The sequence below is a fragment of the Fulmarus glacialis genome, unplaced genomic scaffold, assembly GCF_000690835.1.
Source record: "Fulmarus glacialis isolate BGI_N327 unplaced genomic scaffold, ASM69083v1 scaffold4891, whole genome shotgun sequence".
NCBI lineage: Eukaryota > Metazoa > Chordata > Aves > Procellariiformes > Procellariidae > Fulmarus > Fulmarus glacialis.
Window position 1 is genome coordinate 26598 of NW_009190738.1, and position 24981 is coordinate 51578.

The following is a 24981-nucleotide window of genomic DNA, read 5'->3' on the forward strand; positions in this document are numbered from 1 at the left end:
CTCTAAGACCTTTAATTGATAGTTTCTTTTCTTACAGACCAGCAACAGTAAACTCCAGTTTCACAATATAGTTTCAGAGTGAAATACATACTCTGAATAAATATAAAGAGATTAAGTAAAAATCTAGTCAACATAAACCACTTCTCTTCAAATTCACTTCTATAGCCCACTCTATACACACATATTCATGGACTTGCCTGTTAACCAGTTTGTGAGATGTCACCGTGTCACATGTTACCGTGTGAAAAGTCAACGCAAAACAGAAAAATGAACAAAGCTCTGTCAAAGTGTAGAGGCTACACTTTAAAAATAAAATAAAAAATTTGTATTTTCCATCAGAGTCATCTCAGATGCCACCTTTCTAACAGCAACAAGATTTTAAAAACTCTTAGACAAAAAACAAACAAAAAAATGGCAATAACCTTTCAGAAAGGCAAATATAGTTTGATATTATCTACTCGATCGTGAAGATCTGTCTAAAATTTTAAATACTTGGGTAGTTTTAGTCTTCTAAATGATTAAAGCAGAGGCGTGAGACAAAAATGCCAGAATGAAGAACGTAATATCCAATACTAGAAATATGATCTATGACCTAGCCTTAATGCGTTAGCATACCCATATTATACAGATTTCTGTTTTCTCAAACCTGCTACAGGTAACATCTTCCTAATGCCTCTTTGCCTGTGCCAGTGCTAAATTTAAATTTGGGGTTTTTTTGCTCTTTGTACTTACATCTGTGACAATTACATGCATTAAAAAAGAATAAAATCTAAGTGGACAAAATAAAACAGTGAACATATTACCAATTTTATATATTTATGTTTCTTATTGTGGTTATCACAATACAATTGATACATACTACTTTGTTCTTATAGACACAAATCAGCTAACACAAGTAAAACAAAAACAACACACCACAATCTTTGCAAGATGGAGGTAATTTAATTTAGGCAGATTTAGATGGGGGATATTCAAAAACACACATTCTAAAAAGCAAAAAAAGTAGAATAAATTTTTGTTTGTTTTCTAAAACAACCCCTCTATTAAGTAAAGACTGATGACAACTTTCTCAGCTGAAAATAAATTTAAATTAATCCATATCCAATAAAAAGACACAAGTTAAGAACAAGCAAAAACTATTTTAAATTTTGTTTAACTGTCTAAAGTTCACATTTGTGACAGGCATCTAAAGCTGTTCTTCCTCTACCATAATCGTAAAAAAAAGAAACTACACTGAGAACTAAACATACCTTTTCATGAAATGCTGTAATTAACCAGAGATCGACATCAATGCTAGTGCCTCGTTTCTCTGCACCAATGAACTGCAGAATATTGTCATGCTTCATTCCAGGTAAACTGTAAATTTCATATTCGTTCTGCCATGACTGTTTGTCCTTTAAACAAAAGAACACAAAGAAAGTTAATACCATAATAATGAGAATAAGAGGTACTTTCCATGACAGAAGTTTCTTCCTATAATTTACTGTGCATTTGTAAATGATCTGTCAAAATGACTAAAATTTTTTTTTTAGCAAGACAGAAGAAAGCATAGTGTATGCTATTAACATTATGAGGCTGATTATTTAAAAATTACAAATCTTTAGACTAATAACAATATTTGTGCTACAAACTACTGACCTAACATATACAAAAATATGGAAAACTGTCTTTCTTCACATATATTACATATTCATATATAGTGGAAAATTGTCCGAAAAACTTAAATTTGTTGTAAACAGACATCAACTGTTGAAAACAACATCAACTATCACAGATATGAACCATGGAAACACAAAGCTATAGATTAGGATTGGAGTCTACATACTGCAAATCATTACAATTGCTTTAGTCTTAAGAGCATGGTTCAATTTTTATATTTTATTAATCTACAAGAACCCCATAAAGAATTAGAAATAGATTTTCCCTCATTAAAAATAATGAACAAAGCCTCAGATTTAATTTATGTTGTACTGATGGCTGAAACCAGCATAAATACATGCCATTTCTCCTAGAAGAGTAAGAACCTGCAGATGTATTTATTCAGCAAGTCAACACTTGGTTGATCATCAAAAAACACAAGTACATTTCACCTCAAGTAGCAGTGGGTGTTTTTAATTAATGTAAAATCTATCCTGATATCTTGTGTATGATCACTTTGTATTCTTCAACTAGACTGGGTCTTAAAATTGTGAGTACAATCTATTCTAAAACACGGCTTTTAGAGGGTACTTGCTGGGAAGTAAATATTATTTCACTTAATTGAGGCATATTTAATTCGAACAATCACCTTACGGGTTTGCATTTCAGGACATTCCTTCCAAGTACAATTTAATTTGAAAAATATTAACAAATTCTTCTCAACTGATTGAGAGATGTGTGAGAGCTGCTTAAAACTATTCATGCCAAATATGCATTTTTATGACTAGATATATAAATTTCACAGAGTTTATGTTTCAATAATGTTTGCTGCATTAGAATACTTATTTTAATTCAATAAAACTCTACCTGCACATTTTTCAGCTCAACAACGCTTCCTGCATTTCAGAATTTCTTTGAACTATCTAGATTTACAGAATATATTGAAAATTCTCTAAAATAAAAGCCTCTTACTGTGACTAAAAAAGCTGGTTTAATATTACGATATTACAAGCAACACAGGACACTAACTTCTGCTCACCTGAATAGGGAATATTTTGACTGCAACATACTCATTTAGTAGTTGAGCTTTCCATACACAACCAAATCTTCCCCTAGCTTTGATCTCTAGTAACTGCAATGGCTTCAAACCCATCAACGGTGAAGGTGGTGGTGGTCCAGGATCCTGAAATCAGGTTAAAACCCTTAATTAATTTTGCTATTGTATGTGCTATCTATGATGACAGCACTAGAAATAAAGGCTTGTAAACTGAAAGAGACTTGGTATCATATACCCAGCCCCTTTGCAACAAATTCCCCCAAACCAACCAGAAACAAAACAGCAACCCTTCTCCACAGGAAAGAAAAATGAGATTGTAAAACATGCTCAGAATTAATGTGCAAGTGACAGCAACAACAGTTACAGTCTAAATCTGTCTAACCAGGTGTAAAAGCACAGCAGAAATTAAGGAATAAAGATAATCGAGCTTTACTTGCTGCTTTTTTTAAGAGAGAATTAAAATAAGCACCTTCGATACGTTTACGGGTTTTTTGTTTGTTTATTTGACATACACTTGACCTGTTTAATCCTTTAGTTCAACGGCCTGGTGACTTGACTCTACACAGCCACGAAGTCCGTTTCCACGTGACTAACGCTGCATCCCCTCAGCCATCAGCCGGGAAGCAGATGATGCCTACACAGTAATTTGGTTGGGGGCAGCAGTGCAGAGCTGAAGTGAATCCCCTCACTGTCTGCAGTTTTCACGTACTGGTTCAGTTCTCGCAAGCCATTGAGCTGATACCACTACAGCTCTACTTCAAAAACTCCACTGCTTACTGGGGATGTGAGGTTGCGAACCAATATGTAGGCAGGCCATGCCACTACAACGTCTTCCAGTACGTAACTAACATTTTTTTCATTCAGAAACCATTGAACCACATGCGTAGTGCAGACATTTGGCACAGGAAACCAAACACCATCATCTCCACAGTCAGCCCTCCAAGCCACACGAATGGCGGTGTGAGGAACCACAGGACCGATGCTCCAACCTACCGATCCACTTCTATTGCTCCCAACTTTTGCTAATGTAGATAGTCAATATGTTACTGAAATGTGAGTACTGGGCTGTACCCCAGAAACAGAACTGGAATTAAATTTAAGAGATTGTCTTGTCATATCTTACAGCGTTTATACTTTACTGACGGGCTAGCCCAACAATTCCTTTTCAAATATGACAGCACAAGCTGGGAAGTACAATTGCAATTGAGATAGAGCTTCCATACAGCTATCCATATAACCACCGATATTGCTACAGATTTGAACAATTTCCCTTTCTGGGAAAGAAAGTGTGACAGCTTATTGAATATCTTGTATTATATACATCTATTACATATTGAGTATCATACACATCATCTGAATATAACAAGTAGATTTTCTACTGTATTGCCAAAGATGTGCTTCTTTCTGGGCTGTCCTTTTCTCTCCAATCTACTATGTTAGATTATCTTGTACCTATGTAACTTCTTCCCCACCTTGAACAAATACATCAGACCCATTTACATATGCCTCTGCATCAAAGAATATTACCCTATGCACAAATCCAGAGAAACACACTCTCTTCTGTCTGATCCCTGTTTTCTGCAGGAAATTAAGTCAAGTTCTGGTGTGTAGTGGTCACCAAGCAGAATTACCAACACTGCAACCATGAGAAACAGCTCCACCTTCCTTCCACACCCCTTCAAATTAGTTTAAACCACGACTTGTTCCTCAGTCCAAATTATTATGGAGAACTGCAAATGTCAATGCCAGCGGTGATAGTGTGGGGGCAGACTGCTGGACCACGGATGGGAAGAGGGTGAACGGCTGCTTTTAGTGGCAGTGCAGGTCTATGGAGACCACAAAATTGTACCAGAAGTCTCAATATTGCATATGAAAGAAACAAACGTACAAATGAAAGTTAGGTGTTGCTTTTAAATTATACCCACACTGCAGAATACAACAAAAAAACCCCTAAAGTCTACTGTTCAAAAAACCTCCAAAACATACATTTGGCTTCTCTGTTTTTTCCCAAAGAGTCACAGCTGTAATGCTGTTTTAAAGAGAAAGAATGAAAAACACTAGAGTAGTTTCTTCTACAAACAAATGAGAGTACTCAACAGTTAAGTATTTGAGCACTTCAGTTCGCAACATAAAAGTCTTGTGCACGTTAAAGACATTTTCTGAACAACTGTGGTTTTAAGTATACTTTACTGTTGTGAGAATGGAGACAAGTGCTTCTGTATCCAACACCAGTTTAGAGTGGTTTAAGTGCAGGAATAAATAACCATTCTCTTGTTTCTTATTAAGCAATAAATACATCCTTCAAAAAGAAGAAGTTTCATAGAGAGACAGATTTATAGCAATTTAAAGACACTGTAACCTAATTCCACAAATTAATAACTGTAAAAGAAAATATAATGTTTGAAATTCAAATTAGAGACACATGACAATATTATCCCCAAAAAAGTATAAAATCTTTTCGCAAGTATGACAGCAACAGATGCTTGAAGTTGTTACATCAAAATTGCTGGGTTTAAACTGGACAAACAATACAGAAAATGAAGTTTAAGAGTTAAGTTTTCCCTTCCATGCTGCCTTTCATTCAATGCCAAAGCCCTTTATGAATATTTCAGGCACCAGGGAAATCACTGTCCTCGATTTGTAATAGTTATCAGTTACAAGTGAAACTAGAAACAAGATGCCCAAATTTACTCACAAAAGCCTACTTTAATTTGTAAAAAAACCCTGCTATTTTTAAGAATCCTGAGCACTGTGCAGTATGTGGGGATTTAACACCAGGCAGACAACTTTAAAAAGTTTTGAACCTAGTGACTTGCCCAAATTAAGAGAACAATCTGTGGGAAGTAACCCCAAACATAATTTTTCTTTAGTGGCTAGAACAATTCCCTTCCCTTTCCACACCCTTCACCCAAAAAATCTGTCGGTATTTTGAAGGACACTATGTGAATTTTTTCTCAGCCATCAAGCAAATCACCACTTAATACTTCTCAAAGATTTGATGAAAAAAATTACAGCATTTATCACATGAGAGAAGGCAATAACTCCTCAGTAAAAAGTGGCCAGCAAAAACTGGTGCTTCTTACTTTCACACTAGACCACGGTACTTCTCATATACCTGAATTTCGTATTACCTAGAAAATCCTGGCATTTCAAAATATTTTCCCACTACCTTATATAGCAACCTCCTGTGGTTCCCTGCACATTTCCCTTTTGTGTTGAAACATTTTTATGAAGTCAAAACTTCCGGCGTTCTTTTGAAGAAGCAACACGCACCCACACACACAAATCAAAACAAATCTGATTTTAAATGGAAAGTATAATTGCCTTCTGTTAACATAACTAAAAAGAATAGTTTTCCAGGTTTTTTCTGATTTTTTTCTAAACAACTTTGTTAAAAATCAACAGGCATTTACTCAAAAACTACAGGTACTATTTTTATACAGAAACATTCCTTGACAGTATTTTCAACTTGCTCTACTTCTAAGCAAAAATGTTTAACATGCCACTGGCATAATTATTTTTGTATGGCTTTTTAAAATCATCTCTGTGGTGCCGAGGATGATGATATAATGTGAGTAAAGATATAATGTGGATATATTAGTCCGACAGCTTGCCACAGCTGTCAAAAAATAAGGGCCCAGTTTCCCGTTCCCAAGCTTTCCCTGTCCCTTCCCTTGGACTGATATTGTGTGACCACAGAGCAAATCAAGGCAATACGCTGTATTGCCAGAGAGATTTTATTTATTTATTTATTTTAAAAATCAGGTTAGTTTTCTGATAGTTTAGCAAATTGAATCCGTTTGCAACAAGGTCCAGGTTAACACAAAAAGCACAGCAAGGCAGAGGGATGCAGGGCTGTCTTCTAGGAGCAGCAAGCCACTGCCCCATGTAACTTCATCCCAAGTACTGCACCTTCTCAAAGACATGCTCTGTCCTATCCCCGGGGCAGTTAGCAAAGGCAGCAGGAACACTCCTGCTGCACAATGATCTACTGCCAGATAAAAAGCAGAAGCAGCTACACTGGCAAAAAGTACTTGAACTGACTGGGTCATACGATGCATATTACTCAGACAACTAAGCTTTACTCTTCCTACAGCTCAAAGCCATTGATCATTAAAACCGTAAGTTCAGGTTGTATGGTAATCTCAAAATTATGGACATCTAGTTATGTTGTGCACTGTAAGGTTTTCAAATCTTGAACCGGGCTTTTTGGTTCTGATTTTTATAGCTGTGAGTTGCAGTCAGCAGTCAGGTAGTGCATACTAGTCATAGCACAAAAAGAACAGAGAGAAAAATATTCATTAAAGAACGGTAACTTCCAAAAATAGATTTCCCTAAGTGTCTTCAAGAATGGTTCTCATGATCAGAGAGAAGCTTAACAAACATGAAACTACAAATCCATTAAAAATGAGACCAACTGAACAGATTGTTTAAAGACCTGCCCCAACACAATCCGTCAGCCCTTGAGTTTATCTCCAGTCACATCTCTCATATGGCAACTGAATCAGGCGACCCATCATGTACAATAAAGGGAAAAAAAGACCAATTAACCAAACGGGGTTGTACATAGACACATTTCTCTTTCCTGACTCCAAAATATAAACACATTCTCAAACTTCCAGAGCACATGCAAGTTTTCTTTGTTAAATGGTGCAACATTTCCCCTTGGTTACATTTATTCTGCAGCTTGTATTGTGAATATGGTTGACAAGTTCTCATTGAAAGAGTCTGATGACTATCTTGGTTGTTTCCTCCCTTTCTAGTTTGGGACTGGTTCATTTTCAAACAGGTGATCTGTAAAGTTAAGGTCCAAATACAGTAAAAGGAGTCAGAATTCCTAAATTTTGTAATTATTCTAAAATTGACTCTCTGATTTGTATCAAACTACATTTCTTTTCAATGGCAACGATTTTTCTCTTTTCACCCTTCAAAATCCTCTATTTTATCATACACTGCAAACATATTCCCCAAAATAACATAAAGAAAGTAGTTAACTTGTAGGCAGGATACTTCAGCTTCTTCCTTAACTGAGACTGTCATTTGAAGCAAAACAGTAATACAAATAGAAGGAACTCTGATAACTCTCTACACATGCAAGATATTCAGGAAAATATTTAAATGGCACCATTCTATTTTCTTCTAAATTACATTTACAAGACATTTCAGCTATTAATTAGAGACCTATAGAGACTACGGAGATTGAGCATTCATATTACAACTCAAATCTTGACTTTTTTGATTTAAAAGCCTAGCAATAATGGCCAAGTTTCTGAATTAACAGTTTTCAGTTATTTGTAGTTTCACACAAAATATCAGTAATTTAATACAAGTGAAAATAACTTCTGGCCAGTGAAAAAGTCGAAGCAGAGACTTAATAGTGAAAAACATTTTTCTTCAGGTAATCTATTTCTCCGAGCTGCTGAATCACACAAAAACCCATCACATCACGCAGAATCACGACATGAAGACCACACACCTCGAACGGTTATAGGCAGTTCACAGGTGGGAGATGAGAACAGATACCCGAAGACAGGACAGAGGTGGGCAGGACATGCCGTTTTCTTCCAGGGCAACCCACTACAGCGAGACTCACAGTCCCTGCCGGCTGGACTGCTCCCACAGCCAGAGACTGAGGTTACCAGCAAACGCTGTACCAGCAGAGCCCTTACCACTGCTCATACGATGCGGCACGTGGGTGGACGTGACACAAACGAGCTAGTCGGTAGATGAAGAACCACAAACTGACTATGCCTGGTGTATTTCATTATCAATCCCTGCAGACATTTAACGCGGTAGCCTGAGAAATTATAGTAAATTTTAGGAAAGGTATGCACAGCAGACTAAATCTGGATTTTTAAATCACACATGCTTACAAATTTCTTGTCCAAAATACTGAAAAAATGTAATTCATACCAAAACAACTTCTTACATGTCCACAGAAAAGTTCCATAACCATGAACAAACATCAATGCATCTTACCTCAATCATTATATGAAAGGCGTGCTTGTAGAGAGGGGAAAAAACACAGGCAAAAGAAATTACTATTTATACCAAGAATGGGATGAAAAACAGCTTATAAGAAAAGAGACAAAATCAATTGTTTGTGAATTAACAACAAAAATATTCATGGGGATAGCAATACTTCCTTGTACTAATAACAGATCATTTAAAATAAAAAAAAAAAATCCATCATTGATATGTTAGCAAAGAAAAATGGGCAAAAAAAGATTATTATACTGACCATCATCTGAATTGATCTTATTATTAAAACCAGAATTGTCCATTATGTATACATTAGATGTATAAACAGTCATGTTACTACAAAACAGTATATAAACCCATGCAGAAAATAAAACATACATACAAACACAAGTTATGCAAACTTATTTCTTGTTATGCTCACAGCTGTACAGTAGAGGGCAGCGTTGTATTTTTAAAAATTCACTGTAATTAGTAGCTAGCTGTGGAAAACGAAAACTTTTTAATGTCTAAATTATAGCTATACCTTATAAACAAATAGCTTATCATATATTAGCTCTATTTTACTAAGTTTAATCAGTAAATCTGGCATGCTAGAGGTGTAACTAGAACAAGTGAACTTGAAAACACTATATGCAGCATATATAAAGGGAGATTACAATATTAAAGTTTCTTTCAAACAAGTCACATGAATTTACAGACTGTGGAATGAAATCCATTATAAAAACCTAAGTCCGAGAGCACTGTTACTGAAACTTAAGACACATTTTAATGACACACGCTTGTTTGTGCTACTTTCATCTCTTTTTTAATTGAACAATCTCATTGCCACTGAAGCAGAGAAGCGCTGAGACACCTTTGTTCCTCCTCCCGTACTTTTGCCTCATCCATTTTCTTTGCCCTTTATAATTTGATCAGATAGATGTTGCAAGAGCATGAAAACCAAACACTTGAAGTATTCAGCTGCCATGTAACAGCAATCATCCTTTTCTTCACTCTTTGTCTTTACATTCTTAGGATGCTACAGAGCACGGGGCCAACAAGAGGCTTTTCTCTGCGCTTGAAAACTATCTAGCATACACTTAGCATTATCTAAATAATTAATAATAGAAGTGCTGAAGTATTTCTTGAAGGCTAGATTAGTTGGGAGTCAGATTTATAAATACTGTAGTAGAACTTGCTGCCACTGACAGAGCACTACAGAACACTGGAGCCCAACGTGATCACTCCTCCACCTCCCGCTGTTGGTCAGCAGACCACCGGAGATGAGGACAACACCCACCCCAAGAGTCTGAAGCAGATTCTTGCAAGACTTGTACAGCCTGCAAGTATTTTGGGGCACCTCATAAGGAAAAAAAGGCCCCCACAAAAAAACCCCACCATCTTGAACAGGTTTTCAGAGTAGCTGCTCATCTTCACCTTCAACTCTCTGTGAGCTGGTAGTTCCAGTAGAATGACAGCTATTCCACATATACTTAGAAAAACTACAAGTAAGAATCCGTAGCACAAACTCCACAAACCATGAGCACAGTCACTGAAAGGAGTTCCTCCTCCAAGCCCCCCATACTCCTTTGCCAGAAACAGCAGCCAAGCAAAATAAAAGTATTACTCCATCTGTGAAACTGATAGGGAGCGGCTACTGAACAGAGTAATAGAAATATCTCTCTGTACTCATATTTCAACTAACTCAAGTAGTCAAAGAACAGACAATAACTGTTTAAAAAAAAAAAATCAAAAAGCATTGCTTGTATGAAATAGTTATTCAACAAACGTCTTTCCTGTGGCTGTAAAAAATCTACTAGTCATTTTTTTCAGGCCCATTTGCTATTAAAATTCTCCAGCTCCTGAGAATTATGTAAATTCCTCAGAAATAAGCAAAAAGATACACGAATCCAACCTTTTTGCTCTTACCATAATAAGAAACTGCAAACATGAAACTCTGAGAAATGAGTCCTCTCCCATGCCTCTCACTACTCTTTTAAGCTTCCCCAAAACACTAATAAATTAGACAAGCATGAAAATTTTCAAAGAGAGATTTATGCACATCCTAGACCTTCTGATTTTAAAATCATTGTCCTTCCCTTCAGACTACAGACCACCACCTCAGACATTTCATTAGAAATGCAACTATCACCAGTTTAAGCAGTATCAGGCTATTACAGAAATGCAAATATGTGCTTTCTTATTTCAGGAACTAATACAACTCATAAATAAAAATTGGGAGCAATTAAACCCCTCCCAAAATAGCTATCATCTACACAAATGTATACAAACACACTAACTTCCTATTTACACTGCCTGAAAGCTACTTCTAAAGGTTTTATCAGGGATTAGGGAAATGATTGTGATATTTGTAACCAATTAGACCACAAAAACAAGCAGTGTGGTCTTTTCCAAAACTTGGGCTATCCACAACCGTATTCTGAACTTCAAACATGTCACAAAGTCTTTATAAACATGGTGTTCAAAATAAATGCAAGTTATTGTATTACAAATTAATTGCGCTGATTCCTTCATTTGTTCCTAACTAGTACCCTAAATATGACATCCGCGTATTCACCCACAGTCCCTCAATCTCTTCGGAGAATGTAAGGTAAAATGAAGTACTTTTGTATACCTTGTGAAAGCTGTAATTCTTATTCATATAGTGATATAAAAGATTACCGGAAAGACATCAATATAAAACATTCAGGAGAGCATATCTGAGGATATGCAGCAAACTGGACTTTATTATGAAAAATTATTAAAAAGCTCTTGAAGGTAGAGTACCTGATTTCAGACTTCACCGAGGTCAGTATTTCAGCCTTCCTATGATTGTTCCAAAGCACTAAGACTATAATCTAAATGTGGTCTTGATAATGTAGATTATTTTGAATATTACTGTTTACAACGAATGAACAACAGAGAGAAACTCTTCAAGGTAAATTAAACATAGTGCTGTAAAAGCCTTCAGTGTCTTGACAGTTGTTAAATGCGTATAAGCCAAGTCAACATTTATGAGAAGACAAGAAGTACTGCCTACATCCAGCCTTATCAGACAGATACACATCATCTTGCACCAGCCTCTCCGACCCACTCTGTACAGTGGGTACTCCTAAAATTAAACCAACTTTTTAATAAGCCAGGAATAAGGTATAGTATTCAAAGCATTTATAAGACAACACTCTGCTTGAATCAATGCAAAAGCACAAAGTAACCTGAAGTTCACTCTAGAATTACATTTGAAACTTTTTTAAAATTTTAATTGTACTTTAATTATAAAGTTCCCTTTAGGCTGCCATTCAGGATAAGATACCATTAAGTCCGGATTTGTATTTTCTTACCTCTTGAAGATTTAAAAAAATACACGCTTGCATTTATGGTTTATTTAAATGGAGACAGCTCATTCTGAAAGCAAATTGAGAATTCAGGAAAGTAATTTTTAAAAAAAATTTTTTTTTAAAGCTATCAAGATTTAGAACCAAGGTTCTGGACGTCTAGCTGCATACTGAGCATTGAAAAAGCATGCATCACTTTATTTACTTGGTTTTCAATTATTTGTCATACAAATTCTTCCCTCTGTTAAAGATTTTAAGGAACTACTTGTATTGTAATAGCCCATGAATTCTAAAAGAAAGATACAGTTACAAGCTATTTACTTACTACACATTAAGGACTCCTTATCTATAGTAACTTTCCTACTACATTCTCACAGTACCCCTGTATTTGTGTTCTGGTTTTTTTTCCTTTAAAGAACCATATCATAGTTGTGCCTCACAGTACCACAATCAAAGGATAGTAACCAGATCTTTCTCCTGTGTCATTCCAGCTATTGATTGGAATCAATTATGGAAGACATTCTTATTAGTCCTGAAGGTATGGAATGCAATATTAGAGAATGTGAAATCACGCACACACCTAGCAGTCCAAATCTTGAGATCATTCAGCTATTCCTTATTAATACCAACATCACCACTCATTGTATCTTAATCATTCATTAATCACTGATACATACCCAACCTTAATTCCTTCCTAACTAGCCACAAGCTCTAACTCAGTCTTTCTCTCTCTCTTTTTTTTTTTTTTTTTTTTTTTTTTTAAATTCTTCCTCTTTCTGAACTCCAGCTTTTCTTTGTTGATCAATCTCTTTTCCCATTTCATATAAGCACCTGGCCTCTCCTCCATTTAGTTTTCAAGTAGTTATTAATCTTCCTAGGTTTGGAGTAAGTCATTGTAAAAACACCTCTCCCTTTCTTATTCTTAATTTTTCAAGTGTTATAATGTTTCTATTAAAATACTATAACAACAACAAGAAAAAAAATGCAGCTGGAAGACAAAAATGGAAAAAACCTGAACACTTGATTTAATTTCTTCATTCTTCTTCAGCGGCCAACTGTAATTTTCCTAGTGTGGCAAAAGGATAAAGATTATTCCAGAAATTTTAAGTGCACCAGGTAGACTATTTTATGCGCTAAAAGTTAATTTACATAATAAAAACAACAAATGAAAATCTTTTCCAATGCCAACCATAAAAATTTTCCCATTACTAACTACTTTTTGAAAACAAACCATTCAAGTTACACACACGCAGTCGCCAAACTCCTTAGCACAGGTCTGGTGGCCTAGACCAAATGTCTGAGGCCAAAAACTGCAGCAAAGAGCGGTGCTTGTTTTGTTTTATGTTCTTTTCCTATTAGTTTCCAACACAGAATTTGGTTTTCCACTGCTACACATGCAGTCGGACCTGCAGTCAGTAGTTCAGAATATGTCTTGCATCTGCCACTGCTAGAGATTTTTCTCTTTCATCGTTATTCACCTCACATTATGTGATACTGTTTTCAATTCTAATTTCTTACACTGAAACTGAAATATCAAAACCATGATAGAGCTACAAAGATCTTTTCATGTTTGGGTGTCTTCAGGAAAAGATACACTGAAGAAAGACTATCATGGTATGGTAGTGAAGGGAGCCATACCGAAATTGCCATCAACCAAAATCACAAGAGTACTTTTTTTATGCTCAAAAAACTTTTGAGACCAGAGGGGCAAGATCAGTATCTCTTTATATTTGATACATGTGCTTCAATTACTCTTAATTCTTGGTTCACATAGCACATGACTCTGAAGACAAGGGATGTTCTCCATATACATAGGACCAGTGAGGTTCATCCATATGGGGTTAAAAAAAAAAAAAAAAGAAAACCAAAAATGAAGCACATAAAAGATTACTGTGCTCAATATAGGGAATACTGGGTGAAAAGCTTAAAAGAAGTGATATATAGGAGGTTAAAAGCAGAAGACGTAGCTGTATTTTTCAACTGTGTAACCCTCCTCACTGTGAAGAGAAAGAAACGGTAATTCCTAGCAACTAAGTTTGCTTTTATGGACACTCTAATAGACAGGATCCGTTTAAATTTAAAATCCAGTTTTTAAATTTCTGGTAACACCAAACAGGCCCCGATCAGGGCTTTCTTGTGCTTAGTGATTAAAAACAGGAAGCATCTTTGACCCAAGTAATTTCAAACGTTTCAGAAGAAAGCACAAAAATAGGTTATGAAGACATTTTGTGAATCTGTAAAGCTTTTTTCCAACCCTCTCAACATATGACTCGTATTTTAAAAACAACACAAAACAAAAAAAGCTACTCTGATCCAATAAGATATTCATAACTTGGGCACTCAACAAAAAGTACAAGAGGTTAATCTCTCTTTGCACAGTATGGATGTAAAATGTTGGGAGCCACAGCTCTGTGAACTGATAAAAAACAAAGGTGTTACTTGTGTCAGTTATGCTGTAAAATAGGTTATGGTCCTATCTATCAGATGACAGAGCGGTAACACCACAGTTGTAATAAGCACTGGCTGACAACTCTGGCCCAAGCTCAAGAGATGTAAAAAATAAATGAGCATAACATATCAACTCCTTGCCATCCACATTCCTATTTCTACAGGAATATTAGTAGGACAGTGTGGGGAAATCTAAACTACATCTCATTTGAGAGTGAAAGCCTTAGTCTGCAAAGATGGTATGTTTCATTTTCAGTGTACCTGGTGCTCATGAGTGAAAATTAACCGGGTAACTAATAATGATGTAAAACTAATCATGATAAAAATCAAGATTGGCACTAAGGTGTGAATAGCCCGATTGCCTTTAACATCTAAGAAACATACAAACAAAGCACTCAAAAATGAGAGGCACTAAATTAAAATATTGCTAGATGAGTACTCAAAAGTTAGGAAATACCAGAATTAAGGTTTCAAATGTAATCCCAAATTGACACCATACACTTACGCATCAATTTTAACATTACGAGTAGCTCTTTCTACATAAAAATACACAGATTCAAATATTTAAAATATTAATCCATTTTTTGGTAAATTTGGTCAGACTTATGAATATATGTTTGCTGCATGACTAAACCCAATATAAATAAGAAAATGAAATAGTTTTACATATATATATACACATACGTATTTAGCAAACTTACATTTGTTAATAACTCATTTAAGGATTTAAAGAGTGACAGATTTTACAAAATTTGACAGTCAGCTTTAACTAGATAGCACCCCACACAATAAAGTGAGGCATACAGTTAACAGCACAAACAGGAGACAAAGAAGTACGTAAGCCAGGACTAATGGCAGCGGCACCTCAGAGCACACAGCTCTGCCGTGGCTGTCCCGGACACACGCCTCGGGACCCGCTGAGCACTTCTGACTCGGATACCAGCAAGGAGCGGCTCAGCAGTTACCTACTCTAGTAACCCCCTTGTCCCCTCTACCCAAATACTGAAAGAAAGCAAGAATGAAACATGTAAGGAGCAAACAAAAATATCTACTGCTTTGCAGTCTTAAACCAAACACATAAACTAACTCTACTACATGAAATTTTAAAATAATTATCTGTACATTCAAAGGGAATATAAAGTTAAGTTAATCCACATAGCTGTGAACTCAGCTCAATTTGTGTAGGAACTGCCTGCCTGATACATGCATGTACCATGAAACAATTTTTACTTTAAAAAAAAAAAAAAGAAGTTGTTTGCTTTTTCTCAGATGTTTGTCCTTTATATTTCACTACAGGTTCAAAAATTTTTTCTAGCATATTTCTTCCTTTTTTTGAAATATTCCAAACAATTTATTTCCCTTTTGCCCTCTGATTTTTTATTTACTTATCCCTTCTTCTCCTAATTCTTCCAAAATTTCTCAATTCTTCACTGTCTCCTTGTTTTTACCTTTTGCTTATTCCTCATCTCCTCTTTAACTTCTACTGAAAGGAAGATTAGTACCAGGGCGTACTGCACCTATGTACTAAGTACTAAGTACTTAGGCACTAAGTACTCCCAGTGCCTTCTGGGAATAAACCGAGTAAAATGAGATAACCTTTATCTGTATCTCAGAGAGAAATCCCTGTTTTCTAGTGAGTATCTGCTATACATCTGATCTATCCATTCTACCATTTGCTACAGAAAAATTTAGAAAAGAATCCATTCATCTACAAACTCTACTCATGCCCTCATTATTAAATATAATATTAATATTTAATATATTAATTGCATAAATATTTAAATGTTTGTTTCATGGTTATAAAATTACTAATACTTTTCCCTCTCTTCCTGCTTCCTCTGCCTCCTGTTCAAATCAGCTCTAATCAAATTTGAAGTGGGAAATACTGCTCTGCTGCATATGGGAGAATATTTATACATTCTATTTCCATAATAATTTCATTTAGTTTTTCAGGCAGAAGTAACTTTTCCTGACTTTCCACATCAAACCTTAATGCCTATTCACCACAAGATAAGAAAATGTTATTACACCATAACTAGCTCAAGCACCAACATATACTTATCCCAACAGATACAATCTGAGCATTAACAAAACAGGTTATTACCCTATTTATTAAAAATTTATGACGTGTCCACTCCTGTACCAAACACAAACCATGCAAGAAAAGAAGTACAATAAAAAGAAGGAAGGATATAAAAATTCACGTTCTTGATATCACACACGTATTTAACACTTGCTTGCTTTTCTATCACTTTATCCATTACTTATTTAATTTCTTTAAGTCTAGAAGGGAAATTACATGCTGAAATTATTCACACAACTAGCAGTTATGAATTTGATCTTACAGTGAAGACTACTAGGTTGATGTAAAGTCCCAAATACATAAAAATTGAGATGGATGAAATAATTATGCTAACAGATTGCATGAAGTTTGGGGATCTGCAATACTTTCTGCAAGGACAGGAAACATACTTTTTTGCTCTAAATTATGTTCTTTTCATTTGGCAAGAACATATGCCCACTGCCTCCCCGCAAATTTTTCTTATCTATTACTACAAAACTGACACCAAACAGTTTTATTTATCAACCACAGGCAATACTGCTTCCTGGAACACCGTGAAGTCAAGCAGTAACAGTGAAAATATCACAGAAGCTGGCAGTACAGAGCAAAGACATACAAATCCTTTTAAAATGCAATCCTACCAAAAATAACAAGTGTTTTAATTTTATTTAATCATAAATAGCATCATCGTATTATCATTGTACGAGAGGCAATGCATTTTGAGTGGTCACTGCACTGACTTAGGAAGCTTAGGTTCCATTCCTACTGCAAAAACCCAAGTGTTGTGGGACCCTGGGCAAGTCGTTTCTCTCTCCATTTCCACTACCGCATTTTGTTCATCTTTCCTACTTTGGTCTGAAGTGTTTGCTGTCTTAACTCTTTTCATAAAGGCCTTCTAATCTCAGCTGAATCTCTAGACATAACTAGGAAGAGGAATTCTAGTATTAATACTAATTACATTACAGAATCAGCTGGAGCCTGACAACAGCAGGAACTATGCACATGCAGCCAAAAAAGGTTTGCTTTGATGCAACACAGCCAGTTTACATTTCAAATTTGGAGACCACAATCTCATAATATTTTCTAAGCAAAACACAAACACTGCTAGAACTGAAACTTCTTAAGACAAAACACAAAATACATAAACAAGTAAGAGGAAAAAGACGACAGGAATCACAGTAAGGCCAAGAGCTGAGCTAAGCCCTGGAACTATGCTTCAACTGAAGATTTTCTTTACATTCCCTTTAAATGTTACCTGTATCCCAGTCCCATGCTTTTTTAAAAATAGTTAAGCTTCTACTACATACTATTTTCCATTCACTGCAAATTGCCATTATGAATTAGAGTCTCTCCTTCAATTTTGTTTTAAAATAAGCATTACATAGAGCTCAACCACAAGTACCTGAGCGCAGCCGTACACAACTTTCAGACAAGCAGTCCTTTTACCTACGTGGGAGTACAAACTTCCCACACACTCTGGCAATACTGCGTCTTTGCCATCTGAAGTTTTGTGTTTAGTTTTTCCCCTCCAAAACACACAGATGTGTAAAAACATTAAGTAGTTGCTAACACATTGATCAAATACCAATTAATTAAAGGAGATAAGGCTATTTAAGTAAAGCTTAATTTTCTCCTTTTGCGGCTAGCAAGCATTAGCACCTCTAAACAAGGAAAGTAACAGAAGACTTCAGCCATGGGACAGATGCATACCCCTTTCTCTCCTCTCCTCTTCAGAAAATGGTTTTATCATTCAAAAAACCAAAATGCAGCAACTTACTTGGGTTGGAACGAGTACTGGAGGATACGCTAGCTTGTGATGTCTGTACATCCAAAATGAAAAGAGCACAATCACTGCAATTCCCATTATAGGCACCAACGAATAAAGCAAGGTATTGAACAGAGGTGGCTTAGGTGTAACAGGATTGGAAGTTGCTGGGGAAAAAAAAAAAAAGGGCACAGCTTCTAAGAATCGTAAGTCATCCAGTGCTTGAAATGTCTAGCATCCTGATTTTCTAAAAATTCTTGCATCAGCACAACAGGCTAACAATACTTGATTAAACAGTGTACTCTAATAAAAACAGACACATATTTAAAAAGGCAGCATTCTGGAAAGCGCAGAAATAACTTAGATCCCCAGATTTACATATCAGCACATCTAACTTTTTTGTGCTTCTAAGCTCTGCCTACCTACAGCGTGTAAGAGGTGTTTGTATTTTAAAAAGATTGCAAGAATGCCATCACCTAATGAACGAAAAAAGAATCAATACAGAGGTTTAGTCTTTGGAATGTGTACAATAAGATGTCATTAGTAAGTAGAACAGGCCAGAAATAATTTGCCAACATTTCTATGCATTGTTGATTTGCTGGAAGTAAAAGCTCTCTAGCTGAAGACACTCCCATAGGACCTCCAGAAAGGCTCCAGAGAAGCCGTGCTTCTGAGGCAGCTGGTACAGGGGCAGCCACAGACCCCCGGGGCAAAAGAGGTTTCATGAGAGTGAAGAAGAATGTCAGTTATTGCCTTAGCAGCATCACTGACAAAAATGACAAGAATATCTCTTGGTTCAACAAAGGCCATTCTAATCTCATAGAAAATGTTATTCAATTTCATAAACAACTTCCTCTGGCTCTTTGGTACACAAGACATTTGCTGTTTTCAGTTCAGTTATTAATGTTATTCAGTTTTACAACAAAGATTAGATTCTTGACTGGAAGAAGATACGCAATAATAATCAAATAATCTTTCAGTTATTGTTTTTTAAAACAATTATTTGTTAAGTCTGGCTATCTGATTTTCTTTGTAACCTGAGAGGAAATTCTTTTCCCCTTTTTAAAGGTTACTGTGTCAATTTACAGAGAAACTCAAAGGTCCAAATAGTTTAAAGAAATAGAGGGAGCACTGTTTCAAGAAGAGGCGCATTCATAGGCTGGTACATGCATATAAGGATGATATGGCTTTTAGCCCAGTGATTTATAGACACTTACAGAAGCTTAACTGTACAATTAAGGTAAGATTTGACAGTAACTTCTGTATCTTAAAACAGCCAATTATTTCAGATTATCCTTCCTTCTCACCCTTAGAAAAGAGCTGAAGTACCTTTTATCAATTTAAATTACTCCTAGTATAGAGACCTTTCAAAATTGAAGAAATGAACTGGCAATTTTCTAGGCTCTTTATGTGAACGCACCCAGCACTCTATCATCTGGGAATCAGAAACCTCTGGCAGCAAAAACTGACCACAATATTTTGAAAAGTCTTCTCTCACGAACATGCACAATATTAAATATTTCTGAACTCTGCTAAGCAGTTCCTTCATAAACGTGTTAGACTAACTTACGTTGCGTGACCTCCATTTCTGGAAAATAGAAAAAGCGTTCATTACACATGTTGCCTTCACAACAACAGAAAAATACTTCAGGGCTGTCTTTCTTCTCTATGCAATCATTCCTATAAAAGATAATAATAAAAAAAACTTATTAATCTTAAGCTGGTGGGTTCTTTTGTTCAAGAGAAAACATATGCTCCTATTTAAAATCTAAAGTGAACTTCATTAAATCATGCAGGATAACATACTACCCACGGAAGAGTTAAATCTGAAAAAACAAATTGAAATTTTGTTCATTATTTTATATTGCAATGAAATACCATTAATATTAAAACTGAAATAGCACATTTTTGCCATTTTTGAGACAAAGTTAAAGAAAACCACCAACAGGATGCATTTCAAAAGCTGACAAAAAATACTGAAGGATCTAGATTTAAACAGGACAAACAAATGATCAAATGGCTAGCGTTTAACCACAAATTCACAGTACAGGGTTGCATGGGTTGGAGATAAGTGGAATAAGAATTTTCAAATTTTATTTTATTTATTAGAAAAAGATAAAATTTCTGCAATTTCCCCTGCCTCCATTAGGCTCATTGGCAGGGCTTATTTCACCCAATGAATTAATCCTGCAGGAAAGGAGTTCTATTAACAAATACATTGAAACTGTTCAAGTCAGGAAAGAAAAATAGCAGGAGACAACTGGACAGCAGAAAGAGAAGAACTTGAAAATCCTGCAGAAATGATTGAGGATTTTAAATACAGCTTAAGATTGTCAAAAGAGTTTTGGGTTCATCTTCAAAAATTAGGTTACTTTATAGAACCAGGTATTACAATTACACTGTACTGTAACTTCCACAAAACATTTATTCTTTGGAGTTCTTAATCTGCTGTTGTTTGGAGTTCATCATACTGTAACTCCCTGTTTAGTAAACCACTCTTCACTCCCAGAGATAAGATTTTCTTTAATGGGTATTTTAGACAAACATGACAACATGCATAGTTACAGTTAATGAGGTCTTAGAGCCAGAAAAATTTTTACTCAGTTTTCAACTATTTCCTTAATGTCCCTCCTGCATTTTATTTCTTCTTCCAATTTCTTTTCTTTGCTCAAGGGAGAATTTTAATACCAATTTTTTTTAGACTGTTCAAAGGTACATGTGTAACTAGAGGGATAACAATGCTACAGAACCCAATTCTATTTCCAAATACAAAAATTCTATCTCCATCCTGAAAGTTTAACATTTAGCAGAAATAAACTTAGTTGAGAAATTGTAAATACTCCCACTTCTTCTGCAAAGCTACAGCTAAGAACAGATTTTTTTTAAAAAAAAAAATCCAAACCCACAAAAACCCCAAAGTACTTTCCCACCCGAGTGACTTATAGTTACTAGATACTAGTAGCAACAACTAAGATTTCTTTAAAACCATCTTTCCCCTTCTAGCATAGCCGAATTTCAATCGTACTGTGCAAGCAAGCTTGGAGATGCTTTTCTACTTCCCCAAGAAAGAGATAAATCAGAACTACTGTTCAACTTAGCTTTAAACTGTCATTAAAGGAGAAAACATCCTAGTGTGTGGGGAAACTCTATTTGGTAGAAATGACTATAATAATTTCTTCTACTCATTCAACATTTAAGAAACACAAAAGGAAAATTTTCGAAAATATTGCTAAAAATAATTTCTAAATACATTTTAATGAAGATCTATTATGCATCGATTTTCTTAATTCTCTCCTTTTCCAAACAATAACTGTTTTGGTCAAATAAAACTTAGTACAGTACTTCAAAGAACTATAATACCATTCCTTAAGAGAGTCATGACCTTTATTCAGCCAACATCTAACAAAACCCAAGCCCTGCTGTTACCGCTCACGGGTACTTGCTAGACCATCTGTTATAAAAAAAAGACTGGAATTTTAGAATATTTGATGAATCTTAGAGCTGCTACCGAGGTGAGCTCTTTAATAAATCGGCAAAAAACTTCCACGTTCAATTAAAAAGCAGACACAGTGTGCTGACTTTCCTACTCCAAAGACTTTGGAAAAGTGAACTACAGAATTTTGCATTCCGGTTTCAATAACTATATTTGCATTGTTTGGCAATAACAAGTCGTTAGAAAATCTAGTATTAATGGGCTAGAAAAGAATAAATTAAACACCTGTTTTTTAATATATAGTAAGTAAATAAGAGTCGGTAAAACATGCTATTCTGCAAACAAGGTAAAATACTTCGATGAAGTGAGGTCCCTAAATACAGGTACATGAGCAAAAAAAAAAGAGCATGTGCGTATGCGCGTGCGCATCTAAAAACAAGATAACTATTCATAGACTGCTGTATTATCATTTGTCTCAAGAACTGTTTGCAAAGGGCAGGTTGTCTAAATTATGGACAGCCAAAATAGTTTAAAATTACAAATAAATTTGAAATTTATAGGAAAACTCTCTTACCTGTCATAACAATTGATGTCATCTAGCCAGCAACCTTGCTTCACAATTTCAATTGATCCAGAAATATTCTTCCATGTAGCAAAACAGTGTCGTCTTTTATCTTTATCACCATAACAAGGTTCAATACCACTGCGATTTGTTTTATCTTTTTCCCAATTAGCGTTGTAGTAGATACACTCCTGTGTTTCTGATCTGCCAAGTATAGCACCTTTTAGGAATGAAAAGTAAATCACAATTAAATGGCATTCTGAAGGATGAGACACATGAACAGTCAAAACCAGGATGTACTAAAATATCATACACCACTTGCATCAATATACCCTCTCCCCTCCTTTTTTTTAATAAAGAAAGAAAACATTTAAAGTTCACAAGCACTCCAAGTAAGTGTTGAAACATAAAACAAAGATCTTCTGTTAAGTCAAACAGTGACTTGGATAACTTATCAAGATCTGAAGAAATAAAGAACAAGTTATGGCAATACTTGTCCCTGAATAGCAATAGCAGAGAAAATTTAAAATACTGAACAGTAAAGATTTAGTTATAATATTAGCCAAACAAGAAGTTTTAGCTAGTACAATTTACCAAAAGGCATTTTCGTCTCTTATGTTGTTACATGTGCCAAAAAAAGCAGTTTGCACATGTTAGAAACCTAAACCCAACTAATAAATTCAGTTTTAAGCCATCAACATCTTTTCGCCTAGCCTCCATCTGCAATATAGCTTCTTAACACAAAGCACTGAAGTATAAGACACACTATGCTAAAATAGTGTATTTTATGTCATTCTGATTTGCCAAGTGAGCAACTGGAATTAAGGCCAATACATGTGAGGCAACGGTCCCTAATTTCCAAGGGCAGCGCTGTTTTTTTGCCACGTGGTCCCACCCAGTCAATCAGCTGCAACATAAAAGACTTTAGGTCTTTGTCATAACTCAATAACCCAGTGCTTCCACTCTCAGAAGGCCCAGGGGCACATGACCCCTTCCCACAGTGCGTGCCCAACATACGCGGTGGGATCAACCACGATGGCTGATGTGCAGGCTTCAGGCAATAAAAACCAAGTGGTGTTTGCAGGCCAAAGCACTGGTGCAGTCTGTATTAAACGTGCTGGTGGACCATAATGGACTAGCAGACTGGCTTAACCCATCCTGACAGCATGCGATTTTTTTTTTTTTTTTGTCGTCCCAGTATTCTTAAAAAGAAAAGTTTCTCAACTTTTGAATTTAATTGTGTCTTTTACATAACAAATATAACTGATTCATTGACAACCTACAGCAAAACCCAGCAAATATTAAGATTGAGGCACCTCTAAGAGGAGCTACCTTCATAATTTTAACGTGATATAAATGATCAATCTGGCTTCTGCAAAGGTAAAGGGTTGTTAGGATGCAAAACTGTTAACAAAATACTGGAAGGGAGTAATAACTGGCTTTTACTTCTGTTTTTATCTTGTCAAATACTGCCAAAAGCGTGTCATTAATCTTCATCATTTAACACGTATTAAAAACATGGAAAAACAGAGGGGTAGAAAAAAGAGCTAAAGAGTCAGAAGACTCACTTCAGAATTGAGGAAGGGTCAGGAGGATGACAGAGCACATTTACTTTGCCTGTGCACCCATCTGATATTTTCAGGAGAGACAGGTACATTAGACATCATGCTGAAGATCAGATTTAAACAGAAAAGGTCCTCCACAGCAGTCAGTTTCATACATATTTATTTGTATCACTCATTATCTCCTTTATTTACATATATTCACAATAATTTTGACACACTAGCTATTGCCTTGTAGCCATACCCATACTTCTCATTCTCCTACACAAGGGTATAACAAGCAGAGCAGCTATAACCCTGACTTCTTTTGTGGGATGAAATCTTTGTCATCTAGGCACTCTACCCAACAGCAGCAGGAGGTGAGGGTCAGGGTGACTGGTACACTGGTAGAGGTTTCCTTCACATAACGCCTCCTCAAACACACACAACTGACAGTAAGGTAATTTTTCTCAGAACCCGACTGTACAGGGACCAAAAAAGTTGCACCTCTCAGGGTGATGAGAATTATTTCGAACGGAAAACTGCTGCAGCCCTCGTGAAGTGCAGCACAGGATGTCAGAGTCGAGCACAGTGCTGACCATACTGGGCATCCCACGTTACCACCTTCAGAAACTTTTGACTTTGACGCATTCCCAAAATAGGCAGAGGAAGCTGCTTACGCTTTTTGGGAAAGAGCCTGGATGTTCAATGGGAGAAATGCACTAGCCAGCTGGTGACACTGCGAGATGCAGCATGTTAACTATTATATTCTTTGTGCTGCGATGGCCTGACCTTTACAACTCCCAGCTATGGCAAGAAACAGATGAGGCAACAGATTGAACAATTTGGTTCTGTCAGTGCAATAAAGCAGAAGTCCTGGATTTATCTCATACGTGCCATTCCTTTTCTTCTGCTGCCAAGCCTTGCTTTGAAGGACCATAGACAAGCTGAATTTGATAAAATTCAGAAACTACAGTAAAATTAACTTTGCACAAATATTCTCCTTATACATGTCTTCTCTATAGTCAGGTTTTCTTATTCATTAATGTGCTGAATCAGTTCAACCTATCCAACTGGCCAGCAATCACACTGTTGGTTTAGTGACTTTGGATCTGACTGGAGCATCTAACCGTAATACCTTCTCTAGGGGCTAAGTGGACATTTGCAGAAGGTCTGGCC

General features: G+C 35.9%; 1 protein-coding gene across 1 annotated transcript in view; it reads right to left on the reverse strand.

The window, feature by feature from the left end:
* ACVR2A (activin A receptor, type IIA) overlaps positions 1 to 22476 on the reverse strand; it is a 29503-nt gene extending 7027 nt beyond the window's left edge. The window contains exons 1-5 of the mRNA XM_009586375.1: positions 22274 to 22476; positions 19837 to 19946; positions 18279 to 18433; positions 2678 to 2821; positions 1251 to 1394 (exon numbers count right to left, since the gene is read on the reverse strand). Of these exons, the coding sequence (XP_009584670.1) occupies positions 1251 to 1394; positions 2678 to 2821; positions 18279 to 18433; positions 19837 to 19885 (492 nt within the window). The 5' untranslated portion in view covers positions 19886 to 19946; positions 22274 to 22476. The remainder of the gene's footprint in view (positions 1 to 1250; positions 1395 to 2677; positions 2822 to 18278; positions 18434 to 19836; positions 19947 to 22273) is intronic.
* Positions 22477 to 24981: the final 2505 nt, after the last annotated feature.